Source organism: Emydura macquarii, unplaced genomic scaffold (genome assembly GCF_026122565.2).
Source record: "Emydura macquarii macquarii isolate MOO-44397 ecotype Brisbane River unplaced genomic scaffold, CSIRO-AGI_Emac_v2 contig_554, whole genome shotgun sequence".
NCBI lineage: Eukaryota > Metazoa > Chordata > Testudines > Chelidae > Emydura > Emydura macquarii.
The window spans coordinates 4,713,614-4,738,978 of record NW_027130691.1 but is presented as its reverse complement, the minus strand read 5'-3'; the positions used below and the strand labels follow the sequence as shown (position 1 = coordinate 4,738,978).

Genomic DNA, 25,365 nt, shown 5'->3' with positions numbered 1-25,365 from the left:
AGCGGGCGAGGGCTCGCGGCGCGATCCCGGCCCCTGAGGGGACGGTAGGTCAGGGCCGCTCGGCTCCCCTGAGGGGCCCCGTTACGTGCCCTCGGAAAGCGGACCCCGGTCAGGCCCCCAGCCTTGTCCCGCCCCGCGGGGTCAGTCATGGCCCTTGGCCCCGCTCCGACGGACGGAGGCGACTGGGCCGGGACCGGCCACGTTTGGATCAGACGCTGATGAGAGGCCCTGGGCGGAGCCCGGCGGAGGCCCCCTCCCCCCTCCGCGAGCTCGCGAACCGCGGCCGTTTGCCGAGGCCGAGTCGCGCGCCTCCTGGGCGCACGCGGCGATCCCGTCTGCAACAGGCTGCAGCGCAGCGGACCGGCAGGAGGCAGCTGATTCGGAGCCGGCGCGACAGGACCCAGACAGGTTCAACGTAGCAGTAGTATAATGCACCGTGTACATTGTCTTTATTTGCAGCAATACGCACTCTCTGCACCCACCCCTGCAGGCCAAAGGCAGCAAAGCCCCCACTGCAATCCGATCGGAGCGCCCCACAGCACAGTGCAATACCCAGACTGAGCAGAGTCCTCTACTTAAACCCTTAGCACAAATGCACACAGAGTTTTAGGGCAGCTACCTGAGTTTCACATGGTAACAGCACATAGGGTAACACTAGTTAGGATAGCAGACTCTGCTTGTTCACAGAGAATAAAATGATATCTGGATAAGGTATCATTTAAAAAAAAAAAACCAGGGTGGGCTAATAGCACTGCCTATTCTGGTTGCCCAACTTTTTCCCTTATAAGACCTTGTGTGCACTTACAGCTTTGCCAAAGATTCATCATTTAGGCTGAACTTTTCCATGGGGGGGGTATCTCTTCCAGGCTGACTTTTGACAAATTTCAGCCAGAAGAGTTTGTCATCTCTCAGAACAAGGCTTGCAAAAACAATGTTGTTTGGTCCACATTAAGTTTCTGAGACCATTTCTCTGAAATGTTCTAAGAGTCTGCCACTGAGATGAGATTGGGAGTTGGAGGAGGAGGGTAGGCTGGGAGTGAGAGCTGGTAGAAACCAAGTTTAGGAACCAGTGTACTGGGGGTAGGGAGAAAAGGGAAGAAACAGATCTGACAAACAGCTAGGGTGCAGGAGAAAACTGGGATTTGCTGGGGAAGGAGACTGAGATTGGGATGAGATGCTTAAAGAGCAGCAACTGGGACAAGAAGCCAGAGGTGGGGCAGAAAGGGGTAAACTCAGGGAGAAAAGTTCTATGCCCATTAGATCCCATTCCCCTCCAGAGCCTGAGATAGAACCCAAGATGCCTGAATCTTATTCAGCATTCCTTTGCTGTCAACAAATATTTATGAAACCCACTGGCAAAGTGTCTCTTCCACCTCTAGTGCTGGTCCATGTAGAGGATGACAACCTACTAATTGCTATCACTTACTAGGTCTATGTGGTGATCTAATGGTTCCAACCCTGTTGCTGAACCATGTGGATGACAATATAACATTACATGGTAGGATTTCTGCTTCTTCGGTTTGCTTTTTTTAAAAAATCTAGGCTATTACACACAAAAACTATATTAAAAGATTATTAAGATTGCAAAGCCCAAAATGCAAAAATTAGGAAATGTCAGAATTAAAGTTGCCTGCACAACCTCACTTCAGCCCCATCGTGCTTGTGCATTATGATAGTATTTAATTACATGATCACATTTTTTCCATAGGACCTCTGCCCCGTTCAGTGTAGTTGAAGGACAGTACTGCAGAGGCAACATTAATTCTGGCATTCCCTAAATTTTTGAGTGCTTGCTTTGCAACCTTAATTCTGTTTTAATGTATTTGTGTGTAATAGTGTTTATCAACTAATACACCACAGTCACACTTGAGGTGATTGTTTGAACCCTTACTATAGAATACTGTAATTTTTTAAAGACAACATGCCTTTTTTGAGTTTTCTAAAGCACCAAGCACACTAGAAGGAATTCTGCTGCCCTCTGGATGTCAGTGGGAAGTTTGCTTGCATAAGGAGAACTGTATGGGACCATGTGCCAGTATTTCACAGCTTGTTCAAAGTTCTCCTGCCTGTTAAAGCTCTTCCTTTTCACTCTTCTTCTTTTGGAAAGAGGCGAGGATGTTTAGGCTTTTCTGGAGCTCCTCCTTCTTCCCATCACTCATTTTGTTCTTCTCAAGAAGTTTTGTGATCCGGACAACTTCATTAGCAGCAAACTCCTCTCCTTGCTCCAGAATTTTACTCATGATTTTCAAGTACTGCTCAGCCCATTTCTTCTCTGTTTCCTTTGCTTTTGCTAAACTCTCCTGCCCCTGTTTGAGAAGAACTTGACGCTCTAACTCGTTAGTGGTGCTCACAAAATTGACTGCTAGGATATCATATTCTTGGAGGCAGCCTGGCATGCCCAGATAGATGCCTTTACTCTTTAGCCAGCGCTGAATCGCGCTGGCTGTTATTTGGCCACTGTAAGGTAAGGGATTGTCAAAGTCGCCATCCCGAAATAAGTAAAAAATAGGATAGCTGTCCTTATCCAGTTTGTATTTCTCACCCAGCTCTGTGTTCAGTTTATCACCATAATCTGGGAACAAAAATGAAACATGAAAAGGATCAGAGCAAAATCACTAAGCAGGATCCTTTCCTCTCCAAACCAATTAATGTGTATGTTTGTAATTACAACTCTACTAGCATCCTCTCTCTACTAGGAATTGCCATATAATGGTACAACCCAAAAATCCAGCAAATCCACTAGCCTGCTTGCAAGAATTACCATTGTTGAACGCTTCAGGGGAGGATGCAAATCCCCCAAAAGGTATCTATTTAACCTTGCTATACACTCTCACTGATTTTGTCTTTTGGATTGGGGTGAATGGAATAATTCCTTTCTGATTCCCACCTAGAGATCAGCTTGTAGCCTGAAGCATGCAGACTGATAATACTTCTGGTAATTTTAGGCCTAGCTGATGTCCCTGCAGATACAGTTCTTACTGAGAATATGATATATGCCAAGCAAATCTATAAAATGACATCTGAAGGAACATAAATCACATATGAATTCCTGAAGCTAGAATATGAATATAGGGATTTCCACTATTCTACTAAGATATAAAGGGTTTGTGTTTAGGTAGACTTCAGTGCTAGTGATGGATGTCTGCTGGACAGTCTATGGAGGTTTAAATCCTTTGTTTATCTACAGAACAAGGAGAAGCAGGAATGATGGCAGTTCATTCTTCATGACTACACGAGCCGTGGCTCTTCTCTTGAGACTAACCACAGGGACATCAATTAGGGCCACCTGTGGTGTGGACACCTCTATCATAATGTCAGCAATGAATAGCAATGTTCCTTAGAGTGAGCTAACAACATAATAATTGTTTGCTGTGACCAGAATTATGTCTGAAACAGTTCTCAGAAGACTCATTCCACAGAAGTGGGCCAAGAGGCTAAGAAAAGGCCAAATTTTCCTCTGGTCAAAAGGAACTGCAAATGAACTTCAATTCCATAACTGTGCTGAGGGGCTTCACTAACTGGCCCAAGGGGGTTGGGGATATCCAGCACTCCCACTCCCACCTCACATGAGGCTGTGAGGACAGTCAGCTCCACTACTAACCAGATTAAGGGGGCATTCAGTATAGCAACAATTTAAAATGAACTCTTCAGTCATTTATTCTTAGATCCCCAAAGTCATGTTGCACCATCCTAATTCCTCTGTGAACTCTCAGCATGTCATCTACACCAAAACCCTGCTAAAGCAGAGAGTTGGGTGACTTCACAGTGCGTAAGAAATTGATTTGTGTCAACATTTTATTTGTTCCTCCACAAATGATATTATATTAGTCTGTTTACAGCTCACCTGATATTCCCACTTCAGCTATAAGCAGTTCTTCACTGGAAGCTGAGCTTTCTGCCAGCTTTTTGAATTCATCTTGCTTCTCACCATAAGGATACTGGGTATCAAATTTCACCAGGACAAATTTATTCTTTGGAATCACCTAGCACAAGAAAGACAACAAAAAAGGTTAATGGAGGAATTATTGAATACTTCATAACCATCCAATTTACAATCACACAAGAATGTGTTGGCCAGTTTTCACTGTTCCTGTAAAATGACTATTTGAGTGAGGCCCAATGGGGGAAATATTAGTTTAATAATCAAGCACTTTTTAATTTAATTTAATAAGTGTTACTGTAACATGGGGGGAAGATGTGGATGGGCTGTGTACATGTGTTCCTGTACCAGCTGTTAGAAGGAATTCAAAATTGTATACTTCAGTGTTTTGTTAAAATGGTTTGTAATTATATCCTGGAAGATTTTACTTTCATTTTGCTTATGGGATTTCAAATTCTGAGTGACATAGTGAGCCAAATTCTGCTCAGCTTACTGGTAGGGAGCTCCACTGACTTAGAGGAGTGTAGTATCAACCCCTGCTGACTTCAGTGGGACATCTCAAGTGGGTAATGCAAGTAGGATTTTAGGCCTAATACAATGCTACTGCTAAAGTCAATCAGCAGGACTGACATTTTAAATAAGAGAAATTTTGAAGTGAACTAGAAAGTGTTGTTCAGCACAAAAACCATCCCAGGCATTTTATCAGTATTCATAGTAGTGTATGCAACACCTGGAACAAAAGTCTTTAGTTCTGGTCCTGCTGATCCGAGTAGTTGCCATTTATTTCCCTCCCAATTCTCAGTATGGCAGAAAATTGCAAACACTGTAGCTCCACCATTTCAGCCAGTCTTTTCAGCTCCATCCTACAATGTAGTACTTCACATTTGGAAATTACCCCAAAGTCCCTGCTCCTAACTACGGAACAGGTGCTTCAGGGCTCCCAGAATGCAAATGCACCAAAACTGGTCTATTAAAGCAGAGGTTCATTTCAAGTTACTTGCTTAGGGTGGATGCTTACTTAGATGCTGTGGGAAACAAGTTCAGTAAACTAATACTGAGTCGGCGACATTACTGCATGGAGCTAGAGAGTGGGTGCCTAATACCCCTTTCCCCCAGTGTGGATTGGAAGCCTGATCCATGACAGCTGACTTAGTTTAGTTGGTGTACTTCACTCCCACTTCTCATAATGAAGAGATTTCAATTTCTGATCAATTTCCCTTCCTATTTTTAAAACCTGGCTCTTGTGATTAAACTTCCTCTTGTGGTGCTAGAAACCTAACTCTTTAAATAACAAAAATGCACCTTTAAATTAAAAAAAAAAATTATAAAGATATTTCCCTTTCTACTTGGTTCTGAAAATCCTTTGCCACAACCTACATTTGGTGCTTATATGCTACTTGCCTTTCCTTACTTAAAAAAAAAAATCTGAGCTGATTTGTCCAGTGAACTCAGGGGCAGAGTTCACTGCTATGTGACTGATTGCAAAGCCCACCCACATGCTGCCATGCAGCATCAGATAAGAGTGAGCGGCTTGAGCAAATACCACTTAGTGCGGCTGTTACATACGGGGTAGAAGAAGGTGTTTCTGGATTTTCTTTCCTGTCGGAATGTTACCCATGCGAATGAAATGCTAGGACCCCGGCTGGGGCTGACACTGAATGCTCAGTTCAGAAGCGCTTAGTGTAGCCTAGGCAGAGGTACCCAGCACTGCATTTGTGGAAGGGCATGTGCTACCCCAGCAGGACTGTGAGACTGGCAGTAGCCTTTGGATGGAAGAGAACCTGAGCTGTGGCCTCTCAGGCAGCGGCTGCAGACAAAGACAGTGGACACTGCACTAGTAGAGCTCCGGGTGCTCAGAGGTCCTGGGGCTGATAGCCCTTCTCCGCAGGCACCCACGCTGCATGGCACTGGCAGCCTTGGCACAAACACACAACCAATCTGTGGTGCAGTGGAGACACTTGGACTCCCGTGATTGGCCAGCTGCTGAGGCCGCCTCTCCTGTCTGTTCTTTCTCCATTGGCTGCCGTGGTCCAGGGGCAAACGCTTGAGCCATTCAGAGTGGCTGCCGGTGCCAGCCTGCAGCTTCTGAAAATGGCCCTTGCGCTGGTGCCGAAAGAGGCGCAGGTAGCGTTCTGCCTCTTCGGGAGACTGAGCCCGAGGGTGCCGAGTGCAGATTCCTGCAGGGCTGAGCGTCCTGGTTTCCCCGCCACGTGTCTGCGGGTGCCCCACATCAGAGCTGATAAAGGGGGGGCGGGATTGTCAGACAGACACACACACAAAAGAACCTGCTGCTCCTCCCCAAAATCCTCTTGCAAAGCCCAGCTCCCAGCCCCGGCACGTTCCTATTGCAGCCGGGACCTGCGCCCGCCGAGCTGGAAGGTATTTTCAACGCAGCGATCCTGGAAAAGGCCTTGGCTTTAAGGTCCTTCCCCCCCAACCGCCGCTGTCTCCGGGAGCCCAGCGCAGGCACCGAGCAGCCCGCAGCAGCGCCTTACCTTGTAGAAGGTGATGGCATCCAGGGGCAGGGAGCCCTTGGTGTGCAAAGCGTGGCTGCTCTCCCAGGCGAAGCAAAGCAGCAGGGAGGCGAGCGAGACGGCCCTGCTCACAAAAGCCATGTCGAGAAGGATCTAGATGGGGGAGGACAGGAGAGAACTCGCTTCGCTTTGCGCGGCTCACGTGACCTGCTCCGTTTCAATGGCTCCCCCCAAAGGAGAAGGGAAGCGTCAGATTCGAGCTGCATCTGCAGAGCCAGACGCTGCTAAGTAAACTGAGCACTGTCCCGGAGCACCGAGCTCCCGAGAAAGGGGGCGGCTGGGGCTGCCCATGGACAACGCAGCTAGCTCCCAGCGCCACACACTGTTCGGAAAAGCCGGCACTTCCCCTGAACAGCCATTTCTTTACCCCGCCAGCTACTGGTTTCCCTTCCCCCTTTCTGCCCAGCTCCAGCGATCGCTGGCTCTTTCTCGCTACCCTGGGCACAACCAGCTCCATGAGACCACCCCCTTGGCCTAATCCCTTGGCCCTCTAGCTGGCCATGTGTGAGGATGCCTCTGCCCATTAGTCCTAGCGCAGGAGCTACTTAGAATTTACCCAGCTGTAAAATTTGTGGGCGATTTGATTGGTCCCTAGAAATCTTTTCTTTTTTTACTGAATCGATTTGGAGCAGCCCTACATCAAGCTGGAGTGGCTCTGGATTATTGTTTAAGTAATTAAAGAATGTGTGATCCACGCCATTACAGAGCTAAGAGCTTCCTCAATATAGTAGAAAGCACTGAAACAACATACACACACACCCCACCTGTAACCCAAGGTTAACCACCCTCACCCAGAGCTTACCCTACGCCTAGTTTGGCTGTATGAGGTAGAGCCTTCCTGTAGACAAGGCTCCAGCGTCTTTGGACATTTTTATCATGTTAATTAAACTGACCTGATAAAAACCAAACACAGCGCCCCCTTGGTGGAGTTTTGGAGATAAACAGCAGTGGGATTTTTTTTGCTAAAATTCCTTGGTGTAGAAAAACCCTCAATCAGCCATTCCTAAATTATGGAACAGAGGCCAGTATAGGGGAAAGTGCTTGCTGATGGGTGGAGAGCTGTCTGGTTACCTGGTGCAGGCTCATCTCCTGGCTGCAGCTACTATATATATATAAATAGCTAAAACATTTAATATTGGATTACTTGTCTATAAGAGCAATTGCAGTAGTTGCCACACGACAGTAAAACACTTGTGAAGGGAAGAGGGGGTCTGTGTGCTGCTGAATAGGAGAACACTATAGGACCATCCTTGTTAGAATAGGGGTCTGCACAGAGAAGTTAGAGAACCCTTGCCTATTCCTGATGCTTAGACTGTGTAGTGAAAAAGTACTGAACTGACATGCACACAGAATGCAGTGCGCCTACAGATGACCTATACCGAGCCGGAATATTTGGTATTAAGTTGAGTCAAGTTCCAGAAGTGGCCCTTAAGACATTTGGGTAATTAGGGCTGATCTGTTCTGAGTACATAAGGTGATCAGACAGCAAGTGTGAAAAATCAGGGTGCTTTTTAATTTTTTTCTTTTCAGGGGGGTGGGTGGGTATAGGGGCATAGATAAGACAAAGCTCCTAATATCAGGACAATCCCACTGCTATCAGGATGTCTGAGCTGAATTATGTACACATATGACATCTTTTTTCACTACTATCTAGTTAAACTTTTCTAAACCTGTGGTAGTGCAGCTTTAGTTTCTGGTATATTCAATGTCCCTCCAAATCTAGCTAGATGAGCACTGTGTGTCACTACTCAAAAAAGGAGGGAGGGGGGTAAAGAGAAGTGTATTGTTAAATGTATTTCTATAGAATTCTGGGTTCGTATCCACAAATATTGTAGCACTTTAAAAAAAGCAATAAGCAGCAGCAGCAGATCAGCATGGAATCAGTTTGCAGAAGTTTCTGTTAAACAGGTTTCAGTTTCAAGTGGTACATTACAAATTTGAATGAGAGGAGAAAAAAGTTTAACACGTGTAACAATCACCTCAAATATCTTTTGTCCGAGCACATGGCTCATGAGAGGATAGTAACTGATTAGACATACCTGGTCCCTTCAACAGCAGGGTTGACTTGCACTTGGAGGCATGAGGGTTAGGGGACATTGATCATGCTGCTGCTGGTACAGTGACTCGAATCTGCCAATTTTCAACAACACTGCATTCACATGACATTTGAGAGGGTAAAAAGGAAATCATAAGATGGAGATTAAATTCCAAGACAGCAAGGGTCAGATCATCTACTTTTCTGTAAGGAAAGAGAAAGCAGCACAAGACATGGCTTGAGGAAACAGGGACATATTGTTTCTATCAGTGTATTGGCAGTTGGAGTGGACGGGGCCCTGCCAGCTATATGGAGGGTAGTGATACTGTCAGATGCCACATATTCTTGTTCAAGCTGTCCCTGACCATCAGGGCTATTCTATCATAATTCCACTGGTTGTATCCAAATGTAATGCAAGTTCCTGCTTCCTTCCTCTTTGAAAACTTGGGAAGGGTTCAAATGGATAATGCAGAAACTGACAATGAAAGTTTCTGCAACATTCTACCATATGAACATGCCACAGAACATCTGCTTTCCAACTCGACTCCCGCCAGCAAGCCATGCCATTGTTTTGCATGAAGTGCTTTGTTTCAGAGAATTCCAGTTAAGCTTGTTTTCCCTTCCCATTGCTCTATTTTCAGGCAACTTTTGCTCCCCTTCATGCAGTAAATAAATGGAGCATCTGACTCAGAATTTGCTGGGAGATCAACATTATAAAGTGAAATAATGAAGACAAGGACTTCAACTATTTCCAAAGATCTAGACAAAGAAATGAAAGACAGCAAAACTAATTTATAACGAAACTGACTTTTATATAAATTATAAACCCATCCAGTTTAAAGCAGATCGCTTGCAGTTGTGTCACTTAATTCTGTAGAAGGCTGAAGCATACATGACTTCCACAGTCATAAATTACAATGAATAATCAGAAAGAGAAAGTTCAGATAAGGCTGCAGATACAACAAAAGAATCCTTTTATATTAATGGTTAAAATAAATCATGATTTAACAATGATTGCAAAATATAAATGCAATTTTTGAACAGTTAAAACTGCTAAAAAGATACAAAAATGATGGGCAATACAGGTAGGCACTGTACATTTTTCTTTATGCAGAGAAAGACAGATGGAGAACTCTTCACCTTTATCCACACCAGACAAATGATTTAAAGCAAAGAAATAAGGTGAGGAGGAAATCTGTAGAAGGATCTTGGCTCATGATCCCAGTAGTATAAAAGCAATAATTTTCAGTCTGTAAACAGTAGTCTTGGTAGCTTTTCTAAACACATGGTTCATTTCACGACAAAAAGGATAACAGCAGCAATGGGTTTCCTATCAAATCCCAGTGGAGGTGTACGTGCTAGAGGGGGAAAATGCTCTTTACTTTAGTAAGAAATATATAATATATTTAACTGTACACAATTTATAGGGATTGAGAAAAGATTCCCAAAGGCTCAGTAAGTAGATAGCCATTTCTGCACACCCATTTAGTCGCCTCTTTTATAGAGAAACCCTGGAGTTTTAAGAGCTGTAATCTGATTTTAGTGCTACAGAATTAGGATAGAAATATCTATTGTGTAAAAAAGAATCACTGTTTTGTCTGATATTAGGCTTAGGATCAATTGGGTGGCTGCAATTGGAAGTGGGAAAACAGCTGTACACTGGGAAAAACTACCTACCCCCTGAACTGGTATTGAGAATGGTTTAAATGCTAGTGTAGACTGAACAGAAGCATGTTCAATGCCATTTCTGAAAGGTGATTGATGCCTGATTCCACTCACTCGAAACTCAAGCCAATGGGCTAAAATTTACATAGCTGTATAACCCACTGGTTTTAATCTTGTTCAAATGATACTGATGCTAAAAATCATGTTTGGCGAGTTCGGCTTTCTAGCATACACAAGACTTTAAGGCTTGTAACTCTAAACTTATTTCACAAAGATTTCCCATTGCTCAGCTCTGCAGGTGATAAAAACAGTGGGCAGGAGCTCCAGCATAGATTACTACGTTGTCTGGTCTTGTTCAGAGCAGTCTGGCAAGTTGGTACTTCAAAGTGTCAGTGTTTGCCTGGAGCCCCGTCTACACTAGCATAATCACAGCTTGAATCCTACTGGTGTTAGTAAGGTGCGAATATTTTAGTAAAAAAGCCTAATGCAGACTTCTCAGTGCCACTGTTGTCATTGTGCAATCTCAGTGATGGGACTGCTTTCACTTAATCTATGCATTTCAAATGATCAACTTCAGTCATGAGTCTTGTTTTAATGTAAGTAGCACACTCATCTTTCCAAAAGTATTTCTATACAAACACATGAGAGTTTTGCTCAGGAAAGGTGTTTCACTATAAAACAGAGTTAATACATTTTGGTATTGTTTTCCCCCGGCCCAAAGCACTTATCAGACACTGCAACTACATCATAAGCACATCCATCACAATTCAAACAACTTGTAGGAAGTCCTCTTTCCCTTTTAGGAGGGGGCAAAGTAAAACTAAATCCAGCAAGAGCAGCAACTTGAAATTTTTTACACAGGGATTTTAAAAAAATACTCAGCAACATTCTAGCATTTCTAACAAAATGTATTCGGCAGAGATGACAAAACTAGGATTGTCAGCTCTCTTAAAACTTTAAATATAGATCTCAGATTATACTTGCTTTTCTTTAATCAGACGATAAGAAATCTGCAAAAGTCTCAAGTGTCAATCATACCCTAGGTGCAACATGTTCATATTTGTGCCTATTCATTTTCAAGTGTGTCTCTATTACTCTTCTTTAAATTAAAATAGCAGAAATGAAGATTTTATGGGATCAGATGATGCAATTATATTTCTCTAACAGAATGACTAATGTGCTAATACTTGACTAATCATAAAAGAGCAGTTAGAAAAGGAAACAGTTACAAACAAAAATAACATTCTCAAGCCTCATCTCATACTGGAAGCAAAAATTATTTCTGCCAGCTTAAAGCCACAGAAAGTTGGTAAGATTTAGTACTTAAATAATTTTTAATGGAATTGAGTCCTAACATTTCAAGCACCTAAGCACACACTTTTAAAGTCGTGATTACTGTTTTACAAGAAACTGATGAGATCAGAGTCAGTGGTGTCAGACTTCACTGCAGATATTATTTATCTCTAGCTTTTTGCTGAAACAGATTCCTATTTTTCTAAAGCTGTATGGTCAAGTTTGTTTTACATCAGGCTTGTAATTTTTTGAACCACCTTTCCACTAGAAACAATTTTAGTGTAAATTAACACAACCTCCTTCCTCCAACAATCCTTCAGGTTCAGTCCTTAGAGGAAACTACATCCATACCAAGTCCAACTTACTCTGACCCTCTTCAGCGAATGGTGAACATTGCCAGAAGGCTAAATAAAATGTGCTTCAAATGTGAAGTCACCTCTCCATGCTGGACCCACACTGACCTCAGTAGGGCCAAGTGGCTTGTCAAAAGAATGAACAGCTCCAGAACTAACTTGCTTCAGTGGAAGAGGCCACATGATATACCCCAAAGTTGAATGTGGGCATCTACAATTTCTGCTTTTCTAAGGCAAGGACCATATAAAAACTATAAACACTGTATGGTGATGAAAATACAACTCCTTTGAGATATATGCTTTATACTGGATTTCTATTGCTGCTTCTAAAGACTGTCTCCAGTTGTCTCTGGAGGTCAAAAGGGAAGAAAGTTGAATTTTTTCTGTTGCAATATGCTTTTGAGCACGTATAAAAAGTGGTCAAACCCTGATGTAGGGTCCCTGCATCTGGTTTATGTACAATAATTTAATCAGCTGAATATATCTTTAATACCTAAAAAAAATATTTTATGATTAAAGTCCTTCATGCATTTATGAGGAAGTTCTGGATTAAAGTGATGGTATGTTGGATGTTGCTTCTGTCTGGAATTATGATGTCACTCTGTTGTGTAGTCCTTATGCCTAGGGTGCATTTCTTAAATCTTTAGTTTTTTTATGGTATCAAGTCTCTTTTTCAGCAGCTCCCCAATTTCCTGAACTGAATGTTGGTAACTGCTCTGGACCTTTTCTTGCACAGTCTTTGTCAGCTTTTTTTCTTCCTGCAAATCAAGAAAACACAGTCATCCACCCTGCAGGCTAAACATGTGTTGTCTTTTAAATTCCCCTGTAAAATTCTCCACACCCTCTTTGCAAATATTGACAGAGAGAAAAAAAGTCCAGCTTGAAGCTCAATACCTCAGTAAGGGAGTTGTGGTAATAGTTTGAATTTACTAAAAAGATAGGAAAGCTCATCAATCCAGAATAACAAGTCCCACAAGCAGTAATTTCTCCCTACTTAAGTTAACTTTAATTTTACTTATCACAGGATTAACAACACATCAAAATTTCCTGACACTTGCAGGGAAGATCTTTGTATAATGCATTTAATGCCAAAAGATAGCTTCCCTTAACTCGAAGTCAGTTACAAGACAGACATTTTGATCCAGAAATAATTTATTAAAGCAAGAAGCCTCTTAAATACAGAACAAAACTGCTGAAATCAAAGCTTTTGTAGAACTAAGGTTACATCTACAACGTAGTCCACTGAGGGTGGGGTGTGGAGCACGTATAGTGAAAAGCAAGCTATGTCCACGCTGCAGTGTGTAACTACGTGTCAGGGAAAGAACGTGGGCAGCGGCAAAAGGCTTCAGCAGCTCCATATTGCCAGAGCCTTTCACGGCGGTGAGGAAAGATTCTGGCAGGGGGAAGGAGTGGGGAAATCTCCCTTCCAGAGTCTCTTCTTGCTGCGAGGAAAGGTTCCAGCAGAGTGGAGCTGCCCGATCCTCTCTCTACGGCTTCCCCCCCACCAGAGTCTTTCCTCGCTGCCGGAGTCTTTTCCTATGGAGGGCAGTCTCAGCATCAGGACACTGCACTGCTAAGTGTAGATGGGAAGGGCAAGCAGAGAGCCTTGTAGGCTCATACATTCCCACATCCTTCAGGAGTGTCTGTACTCACCTGAGCTGTGCCTCACCAGCTACACAGCTATTTATACCCACGTCAGGGAGGCTGTGCACTTCACATGCTGTCGAAAGAAGCAGGCAGTGCAGACATACCTTAGCCTATACTATTTTAGACAGCCACACAACCGCTATTTTCCAAGTTCTCGAAACATGCCTGAGTTAAATGGCTGAGAGCAGTTTTGTCGTCTTAAGCATCTTTAATTCAAAGCTATGAACAACATTCCTTAGCATTATTGCCCAAAGTAAAATATGAGAGGGGCAATGACTTCCCCGTGCTGAGTACAATGATATTTGTGCAGATATAAAGGGTCAGTAAGGAGCAACCTTAACCGCCATTTTACTGAGGGAAGCCTCATTGCCTAAGATGATGCCTTTTGCATGTACTTTCTTAGAGCAACACAGGAAGTATTTGGATGATCATTTTGTTCTTTCCATACAGTGACAGATAATCATTGCAAAGGTGGAAAGTCTTGTCAATGCTACATCTCAGCTAGTTGTGTTCCATAAAGAGCAAATTCTTGTCTGATTCCGTAGACACAAACTTCAATGACCTTTTCAAAAGCAGTCCTGGAAGTTGTACCTGCAACTGCATACACCCACAATTCTCTGTGCACATACACCCCTTTGAAACTCTGGCCTCAAGTAATGTTCTACAGCTTGTACGCACTGTTTCACACTCTCAGTAAAGCATAAATAATGACTTGCGTAGCAAGCACAGTATGCAGGTGGGAAAATCCCACAAAACTTCCAGCCAATGCATTCTTCCAGGTAGCAAAAAATCAATGTATATGAAATTTGTTTTCTTTAGGTTTCTGCATTTCTGATTTCCAAACTCCCTCAATGCTTGGCAGAACATAAAGGAAACGTACAATATGCTGACTGAATGAGTTAGCAGAAAGTTTACTTGTGCCACTCCTAGATCACTGAAGAACTAGAAAGACAAGGTTTGAAGAACTAAGGCAATTCTAGGAAACCCGTCAAAGAAAATGTAAATGGATAACACAATCTGAAGTCTAATCAATTCAGAAAAAATAAATCTATGTAGTTTCATTTGTCCCCTACCACTTTTTATAAATTTACAGGAACATTTTCATATCTAAGTTATTAAATTTCACTGAGCAACAGTAGAGGAGAAAGACCTACAGAAACAGGGGAAATTGTACACAAACTGCTATCAAATGCACAAGGTCAACAATGAAAAATACAATTTATTCTTCTAATCTTTCAGTTAGAAGTCAGCCCTATGATGACTGTAAGCAGCGCTTGTAGGCAAACAGAGAAGTGTGATTTTTAAGTGGAAGGATGTATCTTGTAAACAAATCCTGTAGTTAGAACACAGAGAACTGTGTCTTCAGGTCTGTCTGTTAAAAGCTCCTAGAAGCATGTAAAGTCATGGCAGTACAGACAGGCTGATAAGAGTTTGTCTGAAAGCAACACAGCCCCACAGATCTGATTCTATAACTGTGCTATGCACCCATTTCTCACTGAGTTGATAAGAGTTTTGGGGCTACAGACACTGCCCATTCAGTGTTTTGAGCAGCTTCACAGCATTAAGTTCTACAGAGTTGGGTTTTTCTCTTCAGTCCCATTGCAAACATGTCAATCAGTTCATACAATTCTCATAATTATAAGTTGTAACACAGTCCCCAGCTATTTTAGGTGAGGAGAGCATAATTTCCTAACAGAGAGCGCTTATACTCATTCCAATCTTGGCAATAGCATGAAGTCATGGTTCTCAAAAAAAACCTACTTGAATTATGCTAAGACTTGCAACTAGGGGCCAACTTTGGTGTTTTTGCCTCACCATAGGGCAGGCTATCAGTCTACTTTGAGTCCTGCACTTTAGAAGAGACTCTCAGAACACATTTAAAGGTAGAGAAATTGTTGGTTCTGTGCTCTGTTATATGTTAAATCAGATCTGTATGTCTGAACTCGACTCTGATTTTGAAGTGCTGAAGAGAGGCAGGCCATTATTTCATTGAAACACAGACTCAACACGTGGACAGAGAGTGCATCCTATTGGAAGACAGCACATTAGAATGTGCTTATTTCCTGATGTCATAATATTTTGGTTCTTCAGGGCATCTTCTCCCTCGTTTCATCAAAGCAGCATTCCCTTCTTCAAAAAGGGAGATTTCTTCACTGGGAATAATTTTCATATACATTGTAACATGTATCGTGCCTGATGCCTATAGATTCCTGTCCCTGGTGCTCTCTAAGCAGCTAAGAGTTAGAAGGGAGAGCTATTTATCTTTCACAGGGATTCAGTAATTTCCTTGGCAACTTTTATTAGTGAGGAATACCTGAACCACAAGGATTTCTTGTCGCAACTGTGCTGCCTTTATTATTTGATATTGTCATGTCTTCCCAATATTGGAAATAAGAATATTCATTTTCATGGCAACAAATTAATGTCGCACACAGTATTTTGTTGTCCATCTACTCTTAAGACACTTAAAAAAAACTATAGGTTTACAATTTTCAGATTCCAGAGTCACATTTTTTAAATTAATCATTTTGTGGGTTTAAGCAAGAAATGATCAATTTAGGGAAAATTATCATGCTGAACTCCACATGGTAGGAACTTTATAACTAGAACTCTGCTACTTTAGGTCAGTTTCAAGCAATTGCAAATATTCTTTTTAGCTAAGAGCAAACAACTGAGTCAATCATATCTGGTTACATAAAGCTTTTTCAATAGGTAATATTTAAAGAAAAAGGCAAAATTAGCCAAGAGATATTCTCTAGGTTTGTTTTTGTTTTTTTAAAAGAAATAATAAAATAAAGGTGCAGTTTCTTACCTGTGAAAGTAAAGTGTCATCTATGGACAGTTCTTCAAGTTTAAGTGCAGTCAGAATTATTTCAAGCCCTTTGATATGATCTATAACATTGGACGTTAGCGTCTGTAGTTCAGTAACATAATCCAAAAAACTGGTAAATACAGGAGGCTATGGAAACAGTGGGTGAGAAGTGATATTAAAATACGTTTACACCCATTTTAAATATTTTTGTATATAACACTCAAATCACTATTTTAAAATAAATTGATTCCTCTGTGTCCAAAACTACAGATGTACTATTTAAATAAAGCTTCAAAAGTCGGACTGGCAGGCAAACATTTCCATTTTGTGATAAGCTGAGCTCTTGGAAATTGGTTTTATTCTGCTGTGTAATGAAACTGACTCTACTGCCTGCTGGTTAGGACATGCACCTGGGATGTGGGAGGCCAGGTTCAAATCCCTGCTTAACCTGATTCCAGTCTGGGTCTCAGAAACTTTCCTGATGAAAATTTTATTTAAACATGTTTTCATCACAAATTTCAGTTTATACCAACTGGCATTTTCCAATGAAAAAAATGTCATTGAAAAATTGCCAACTAGCACTATTCAAAATGACATTTCATTGTTTGTAAAAAAACCAACCTCTGAAGATGAAAAATATTATAAAACTTGATAGTATCCAATCCTCATTTTAGAAGCCATTATCTTGAAAATTTTTTTTGGTGGGAACAGTTTGAAAAGCACACCAAAGATAGTTATAATACAAAACAAAAACCATACTCTCTCTATCCAACAGGCTAATGCAAACACTCAGGAAGATTAGTTATAGTATATTCCATAACATTGCATTTCCCGATTAATTTTCAAAAGCACATAAGCAACTTAGAAGTCTCACTTTCAAAAGTGGTGTAGGAAAGTCCCTTAATGGAGGGTAGGCTCTTAGTCACTTTTGAAAATAAGATTTAGGTCTTCTAAAAATTTTACCCACTCTCTTTAGGGAAGCCACCATAAGATTAGAACTCATGTCTCCATTGAGTTGCCTACCATTACTACACTGGTTTCTTTTTTCTTCTTTTTCTTTTTCTGTAAGCTTGATTTGAAGGGTCGCAGGACACTATCACAGTAACTTGACACCCATAGGGTGATAGACATTGTCTGAAAGGAAGAAAAACAGATGTACAAGTATGTTACAAATAGAATTAATACTACTGAAGCCATTTTTAAGTTCAAAATTGTGTCCTTTATTAAAGGCTTGAAATACAGTAGTTAGGATATAAAAGCAAAGAGATGGCAGCTTCCATAGCTGTACACAAACAAATGGGGTTCTGTGCACTTCATTTGTTACAGTATAATCTTGAGCACAGTCTATTCTAAAGTATCATACCACTATCTTCATCTGCATCTCATTTTCCAAAAGAAATGCACTGTTACCCCAGGCCCTTTCAGGAAACACAGCTTTAGGAATCTCAAAATTCTCATGTTTTAATTCCAAGACTGAAGTCACGTTTTATTTTTGCATCATCATGATTATTTGTTTAAAGCTGTATGGGACAGGACAGGGTTCAGGGAGCCACATCGGAGAACTCAGAAGGGGGCAGGATATACATTTCATCTTGTAATTTGTGGATGGTTGTACAAGAGGTGCTTTCACATAGAACAATTAAATTAGAACAGCAGGAATTTCCAAAGAGACCAAGAATTGCAGTAAATAAAAATGCTTACCTCAACAAAGAAGACTAAATTTTCTAAAATGTTAGGATGAGTTTTCAAAGTGCCATCTCTGACTTCCATCAAGTCACCTTTACATTTATTGAATAAATCTGAAAAAAGGAAGAAACCATTCTTATGTTCTGAATAAGGATCAACATAGATGTTTATGTATTTTCTGTGTGGTACCCATCTTAATATACTAAATGAAGCTACAAAAGGATCCATTTCAAACTAATGTATTACAGATACAGTTAACCAAAGCCTATTTCTAGAGTGGATAGTTCTAAAATCATTTCTGAATGAACCTGTATGCAAAGCATCTGTCAAAAACCTGGTATGGGAATTCTTTTTATTGTTTCTGTGTTTGTAATTATGTGCATCTTTCACATCACTCTAGCTAGAAATGGAGCAGGAAGTCAGATAAGCCAACATTTACCAGCAAGCAGTTTCACCAGCATGTTTTTAATAATAAAAACTGGTTTAAATAAAAACTCAGGTGGCCTGTGTACAGGAAAGAAGATCGCTAGAGATAAAGATGAGGGAGAATATAAGGAAGGTTAAGAACAGGGAAAGCCAGTTGTACGTGCCTGTCCTTTTCAGATTAAGAATCTCTTCCTGCATTTTCACAGCATGCTCACTATCCTAAGTGAGAGAAATCCAGCTCTCTTCAACTTACTGATATTCTGCTGGCCTGGTGTGTTTCCTTTTATCATGCAGGCAGTTCTCTTTACAGGTAGAAGTTTACCTTTAAGCTTGCAAAGTGCTTTTACTCAGTTACAGGGTTAGTTTAAACCTTCTGTGTGTGATTTAAGTGCTTGTGAAGGGCGCTGGACTGACAGAGCCAGGGAACACAGCTCTCTACTATGCACAAACCTGATACTGTAGAGGCAGTACCAACTTCCCAACTGCATCTCACCAGAATGCCTTAACCTTGGCCTGAAGGAAAGGTTCATTCACTCTTTGCTCCCTCTGCTAGGACTGCCAAGGTCGCCAAATAGTGCCCTGGTGGTGGTTTGTGTGATGTACAGACCTGTATGCTGGGAGCTGGACTCAGTCCAAACCCATTTCACATAACACTAGGCAGCAATCAGACGGTGGTAACTTTTGGCCATCACAAATTGATACATTTCATTAAAACCCTTATAGGGTTTTCTCTTCCCCTTTAAACAAATGTTAGATTATAACCATACACACAAGAAGTGCTAGAGTGTTTGACTTTACCTCTGTGTAGGGTGCTGGGTAACATAACAAAACCATCCTGTACTTAAAAAATGCAATCTAGATCTGTATTGACTGACTTTTTGCTTCAAAATTACCTTAATGTCTGGAGAGAGGAAAGAATATTTATAAACCACAGATAAATCATTTGGGTTATTCTTAGATCACCACAAACCAACAAACTAGAATTCTAGTGTGTGACTGATATAAAGCCATGGGTCTATTTTGGGAAGGAGGGGGGGAATAGCGGTGAAACAACAGGACACAATGTCATTCTCAGCCTACAGCAATTTAAGGATGAGATTATCAAAAGGAGCCTAAGTGAGTCCCAGCCTTCATTTTTAAATCACTGTTTGAAGTGTCACCTGGGCTATAAAATGTTTATTCCCAAACTATTACTTACCTGTTAATTGTTCTAGTAAAGATTTAAAACTATTCCCTATCCTCTCCTGGACTTCTGTTGAATCTTCTGAAATAAAAAAGGTTACAAATAAATCTTTTCTAAACAACATTCTTTCTGCTTCAAAAACACAAAACAAAAAACTTTTAAAAACAAAAATGTGCACTGAATGGAATGCTTCAAGTGTGACTGACTGATAATTTTTTTACAATGATATTAATGTAAGACAGACTTAAAATCAAGCACACAAGATTAAATAATGCTGTCATTTTCTTGATAATCTAAGGTGTCATTCAAAAACAAAACAAAAAAAAAAAAACTATACATGGTTATCAGTTTGTTTCCAAATCATTAATATAATGTATTAACTAAATTCAAAGCCATTTTGAAACTATAGGGATACCTCCACCCCATGCAACACCCCACACAAATTGGTTTAACCTCTCTGTAACCCAAACACTTACCTAAGCCATTGGTATCTACTTCATAAATATCACTAACAAGATAAAACAAGCTAGTCTGGCACTGACAGCTGCCATTACTGAAGAAGCCAGCCATTCGGGTAGGAGGAGGGCCAAGGACAGGATACTAGGCAAGAAGCAAAGAAAAAAAAAAAAGATGTTGCAGCTTTTCCTTAAACAGAACACAGTGTTTATCTATGGCACCTTTCAGATTTCACATGCTACAAACTAAGGATCAGTTAAGTGAATTTTGCAGCCTGCAGAACATTGCAAGATGCACTGAGTTTCTGTGCTTGCATTCATGGTCATTAAAGATTCCGGGATCACTTTTCCTTAACAGGTACCTGAATTTTCTGCTCAAGAAACCGCTTCCCTGAATCCACTGCTGCTTCCAGCTCTTGAAGCAGAGACCGTATTGTATCAATTTTGGATGAGACACCATTCTCAGCAGTCTTTTCAGAGTTCTTTGGGTGAACAGTATGACTAAGAGTTGGGAGTCCGCTTATTAGCCTTAAAGTTAAAGATCGGATTTGCAACCAGATGGTTTCTTCTTCCAATGACAGTTTCCTATGCTCCTCAGAAATGTCCCTAGAGAAAGGCACCAAGGGTTTTTAGACAAATGTTTTAAATTTATAACAGTAGCAAGCTTTCCTACTCCAAAGCTTTGCACCAGAATCACATATGGAGAGGTGGGAATGGTTGAAAATTCAGGGAATGGCATTAATGTGAATAAGTAAGATGAAAGCATTGTTAGAAATTGTGATTGATGCTCTTGTTAAATGTGCACAGTTAGCCAGTCTAGAAAATATTTAAGTTATACTTGGAATCTATCTCAAAATTATTTTCTCCCCATAAAACACATTTCTGAAAGACTGACCCCTGCAGTACTGGGTCTTTGTACTCACCTGTCTTTTGGATCCCAATTAAATAAGACCGTTAGGTCTCTGTTGTCACGCAAATCTTTCCATGGAATGTCATCCTCCTCTGGACTCAGACTCATGGACTTTATACTTTCTTCTAAACTGGTTGATCTAGCACATAAATATTAGTATCGTTAAATCAAATGTTTAATAGTTGAGGTGAAAGCCCAACCCACTGGTATATTCTATGTTCTCTACAGAGCATATAACTTAACTACCATTTATAAAAGTCAAATCTATCTACTAGTGTTAAAGAGAGAATCCTGGTGGAAACAGCAAACTAGCAACTGACATGGACTAGTTGGGTTGGAGCTTGTGCTGAAGGTAGTAGATGTTACTGGAGGGATTAGAAGTATTTGGTAAAGTTTTAATTAAAATAAATAAGACTACATTGCACTTCAATAGCACATTCCAGTAGAGCACTTCAATCATTAAAGCCCCCAACATCCCTCTAAGGTAACCTAGCAGCATAACACATTTTACAGATGGGCAAATAAAGGCTTGTCTACACTTGTAATGCTATAGTGGCAAGGCTGTAGTGCTTTAGTGTATGTACTACTTACGCCGACAGAAGAGGTTCACCCATCAGTGTAGGTAACCAACTTCCCAGAGAGGTGGTAGCTACATTAATGGAAGAATTCTTCCATTGACCAAGCCGTCTATGCAGAGACTTAGGTTGGCTTAAATATGATGCTGAAGGGTAGATTTTTCACACCCCTGAGCGACATAGTTATGCTAACTTAATTTTCTAGTGTAGACAAGGCCTAAGGCTTACAAGGAAAGCAACTCTGATGACTTGTACCAGATAGGAAAGAAGCTCATGTTCAGGAAAGGCTGTCCTCTCCATGCAGAATCCCTGACTGATTTACTGGTCGAGTTACTGTACTCTTGTTTCTGCCATACTTACATATTTGCTTCAAGTAAGAGGTCTAACAACATCCGTTCAGTGCGGACTTGTGCAAAGTGAAGTGAGGAGTTCAGCCTGTTCCTAAAAGCAATGAATTCTGGGATCTTCTCAAATGCACCATACTTGTAGGCTTGAATAATATATTCTGAGGTCTAGGAAGGAACACATATCATCTCTGTATTAATTACCATGGTGAAGTAAAAATAACCAGAGACTTAACAGGGTTACATCCAGCAAATCAAATTTGTGACCTCCATGAATCTGGAGGTGTAGAGTCTAGCAAGCACGTATCACCTGGGAGAAATGTGCAGTTCTGCTTCCCCAGATACAGATCCTGGTGTCAGCTTTGCTTCTTTCTTTTAGCAAAAGCAGACTGTACCGTGGGTAGTGTGTCTAGCAAGCTACCAATTTCTTTATTAAATAAATGAGCCAACAATGAGAAACATCAAGACAGCTTTTTTTTGAACTGTGGACACTTCCTCTTTTCTTGAGATCTTGTTATGTATGCTATAGAAACTGTGGGTATCTCGAATAAAATGCAACCATTTCATTTGAGAAAATCCATTACAACCAAAATAAATCTACCCCAGATTTTCCTGCATCTGACTTGGGCATGTGCCGTTGTGTGCGACTTTCACATAGGTTTAAAAAATTACTCATGCTACACTTTTGCTTCTCATTTTTATTAGGTTTTGAATACAGCATCACAGGATAACACCATGCGGTGTGTACATATTACAGCTCAATACAATCTAAATCCCAAAGGAAACATCAGAATCCACACAATAGTTTGCCTCTCCTCGCCAACGAAATGCAACAATAAAAGCTTTAGACCAACATTTCAGGGCCGTCCAAATGTTCCCCATGAAGATATCTATATGAGTAGGGAGCCCAAAACCAGCACTTATTTTGATGTGAATATCAAAATATAAAGACACAGGAAGCAATTCATGCACCAAGACAAGATAGATATTTTACCAGAATTACTCTATCAATGAGAAATTCTGGAAAATCAGAAAACAAACCACAAATGAAAGATTATGGGATGAACTCACACCTGACATACCCCAGATCAAGTCACCAGTGTGTCTATAATACACTATACCGACTGATTCAACCTGCTCTGAAGAGTTTGAGACTCTAGAACCTTGTATTTAAGACAGCCAAATGTCACTGCATGTTTGCCAAAAACAGGGAACGTCCGTTTAGCCAGCTCTCTCCCTGTCTTTTTAGCAAGCAGTCTGGTTATTTGCATGATATGAAAAATATGCCAATATTCAACAACATACCCTCTGATAAACAGCCTTGCAGAATTCATCTCAGGCTGCGGGACTGCGCCATGGGCGCTAATTCAACTGCATCGACGCGGCTTTTAAATCCCCATGGGACACCTCGGTGCTCTGTTTGCCTGCAGTATCTGGAGAAACTAAAGACGGACGGACACAAGAAAATTAAAGAGATTACTTGTGATTCTGCAGATTTAAAGAAGGACTCTCTTGAAAAGGATGAAGTTGCCTTTTTAGTTTTGGTCAAGTATAGTAATACTGCCTCTTTTCCTCCTGTCTGCCTTTTGTGTTCTCTCTCAGATATAGGAATATTCAAGACTGTTGAACAGTGTGCCCTCCAGGGTTCTTTAATCTTGGTCACCTTGCCTGAGGTTTAGTTCACCTTACCATGGGGCATAAATTCAGCAAGCCAGCTGAAAAATGCAATAGTTTAAGATGATCAATACTGTTCACCATGAACAACGGCACTTTTATGTGAGATCACTCAATTTAAACCCCAAATGTACTATTTCAGGCAAAGTCCCATGTACAGAACACTACAGGGCATGTTTACTGTGTTCTGTATTTAGACAATATGGTAGAGACACACATTTTGGTGAAATTTTAAACAATATAAAAAGCAAGGAACAAGCAGCAGGCAGTACCTTAACCCAGCTAAAAAGGTAACTTTTAAAGAATAGTCCTCCTTTAACATTGCAGTTAGATGTTGCTGTGGAACTAAAAGGGGATCCGGGAAGCTGACGTCAAATTGTTAGTAGGATGAAGAGGCAACCCCCTAACTGAACAGCAGGAGGGAATGAAAACTGCAGGCAGATTTTGAACTCGGCTCATTTGAGGCACGACCTCTATTAGAAGCCCCATTTTTCCATTGTTGGCATGACATCATCCTATTCAAACAAAACTCTGGAAATGAACCTTTGTCTCTTGCAATCTGCAAAACAGACAGGGTTTAAGGATAAATACTACATGCAAGCTGGTAATGCTTACAGTAGTGTAGCTCCCATTAAACACACCTAAATCTGGTGACTATTGGAAATGGTTCAGGTCAGACGATAGAGTGAATCAATGCTTGTCTTTTGGAAATCAAAGACTTGTCTGGAATGCTGTATCCATGAGAAGAAAAATAACGTGTAGGTCTTCAAAACCATGTCCTCAGACTAATAGCAGGAAGAAGTGGATAGTCCAAATTCATCTTTTTCCGCTTTGAATCAAACCCTTTGAGATGAGACTGTAAACCGATACACTAATCAAGGTAAGGAGTATTCCACCAATACTGAAAACTGAACTGACCCAAGATTCTGAATAGCGTCTTCATGCCAAGTGTATCCCAATAGCACAAGGAATGTGATTCGGTAGATCTTTATGTGGATATGTGCCCCGAGTTACTGAAAAGGGCAACTGAGTCTTCTTCATCAGAAACATCTTTGTAATTCATACTAACCAGAATAACCTTGTCCTAAATAGGTGCCCAGAGGCAGTAATGGAGCCTGCTGTTAGTTGAAACTGAGCTGTTTTGCCAATCAATATGATTTCTTGCTGCTTTACAGTCTTTAGTACTCTCAGTCAAGAGAATCATGTACATTAGGTGTTTTCTCCAAATCTTTCTTTTTCCCTCTTGGTATGTTGCAGTGAAACTTTTTATTCTTGACAGTCACTTTGTCCTGAATTGCAGTCTCTTCCACTGACATCCAGTGAATTACTTGGAAACAGATCAAACATGGCTTAACAAAAGCAAGAGTCACTTCTCAGTGAAACAAAACTAAAAGCCACATCAATATATCTGAGACTTTCATCTATAAAAAAATTAATGTTTCCATCCACTTTTGATTCAGTATAATGGGAGTGCACCCACACACAGTCTCAAAGATCTTGACAAATAAGTTAAGCAGAGTAAAAACAAAACAAAAAAACCAGGCAAGTAAAGATATATCCAGCATCTCTGTTGCACAAGTGGACCATTTTGCAACGATGACCACCACCTCTATTTCCACCCTTAGAAGACAGTTAAAGCATTACAGAAACCTTACACACTGAAAGAACTTAGCTACTAACAGACCAAGGATTCTTCTATGCAATGACTGCACTGTATGTCACACATGCATTTCTACACAGGATCGTTAACCCTTACATTTTTACCAGATGTTAGAAGGACAAAGTGAGCTAGTAAGCCACACACTGGGAGCCAGGAATTCCTAAATTCTAATCCCAGCTCAGCCAATGCCTTGAAGTATGGCAAAGTCAGCCATTCTGTACCTCAGTTTCCTC

General features: G+C 41.0%; 2 protein-coding genes across 2 annotated transcripts in view; both read right to left on the bottom strand.

Annotated features, from left to right (window-relative positions):
* Positions 1-208: 208 nt before the first annotated feature.
* Positions 209-7,266, bottom strand: ERP29 (endoplasmic reticulum protein 29). The gene is made up of 3 exons (XM_067539507.1): positions 6,376-7,266; positions 3,845-3,983; positions 209-2,572 (listed from the first exon to the last, which is right to left on the bottom strand). Exons 1-3 carry the CDS (start codon positions 6,493-6,495, stop codon positions 2,070-2,072), a joined length of 762 nt encoding a protein of 253 aa, XP_067395608.1. The 5' UTR covers positions 6,496-7,266; the 3' UTR covers positions 209-2,069.
* A 1,974-nt stretch (positions 7,267-9,240) lies between these two features.
* Positions 9,241-25,365, bottom strand: part of NAA25 (N-alpha-acetyltransferase 25, NatB auxiliary subunit) — a 47,463-nt gene continuing 31,338 nt past the window's right edge. The window contains exons 16-24 of the mRNA XM_067539506.1: positions 21,815-21,966; positions 20,893-21,018; positions 20,332-20,575; positions 19,991-20,114; positions 19,530-19,595; positions 17,921-18,018; positions 17,243-17,353; positions 16,220-16,366; positions 9,241-12,518 (exon numbers count right to left, since the gene is read on the bottom strand). Of these exons, the coding sequence (XP_067395607.1) occupies positions 12,396-12,518; positions 16,220-16,366; positions 17,243-17,353; positions 17,921-18,018; positions 19,530-19,595; positions 19,991-20,114; positions 20,332-20,575; positions 20,893-21,018; positions 21,815-21,966 (1,191 nt within the window). The 3' untranslated portion in view covers positions 9,241-12,395. The remainder of the gene's footprint in view (positions 12,519-16,219; positions 16,367-17,242; positions 17,354-17,920; positions 18,019-19,529; positions 19,596-19,990; positions 20,115-20,331; positions 20,576-20,892; positions 21,019-21,814; positions 21,967-25,365) is intronic.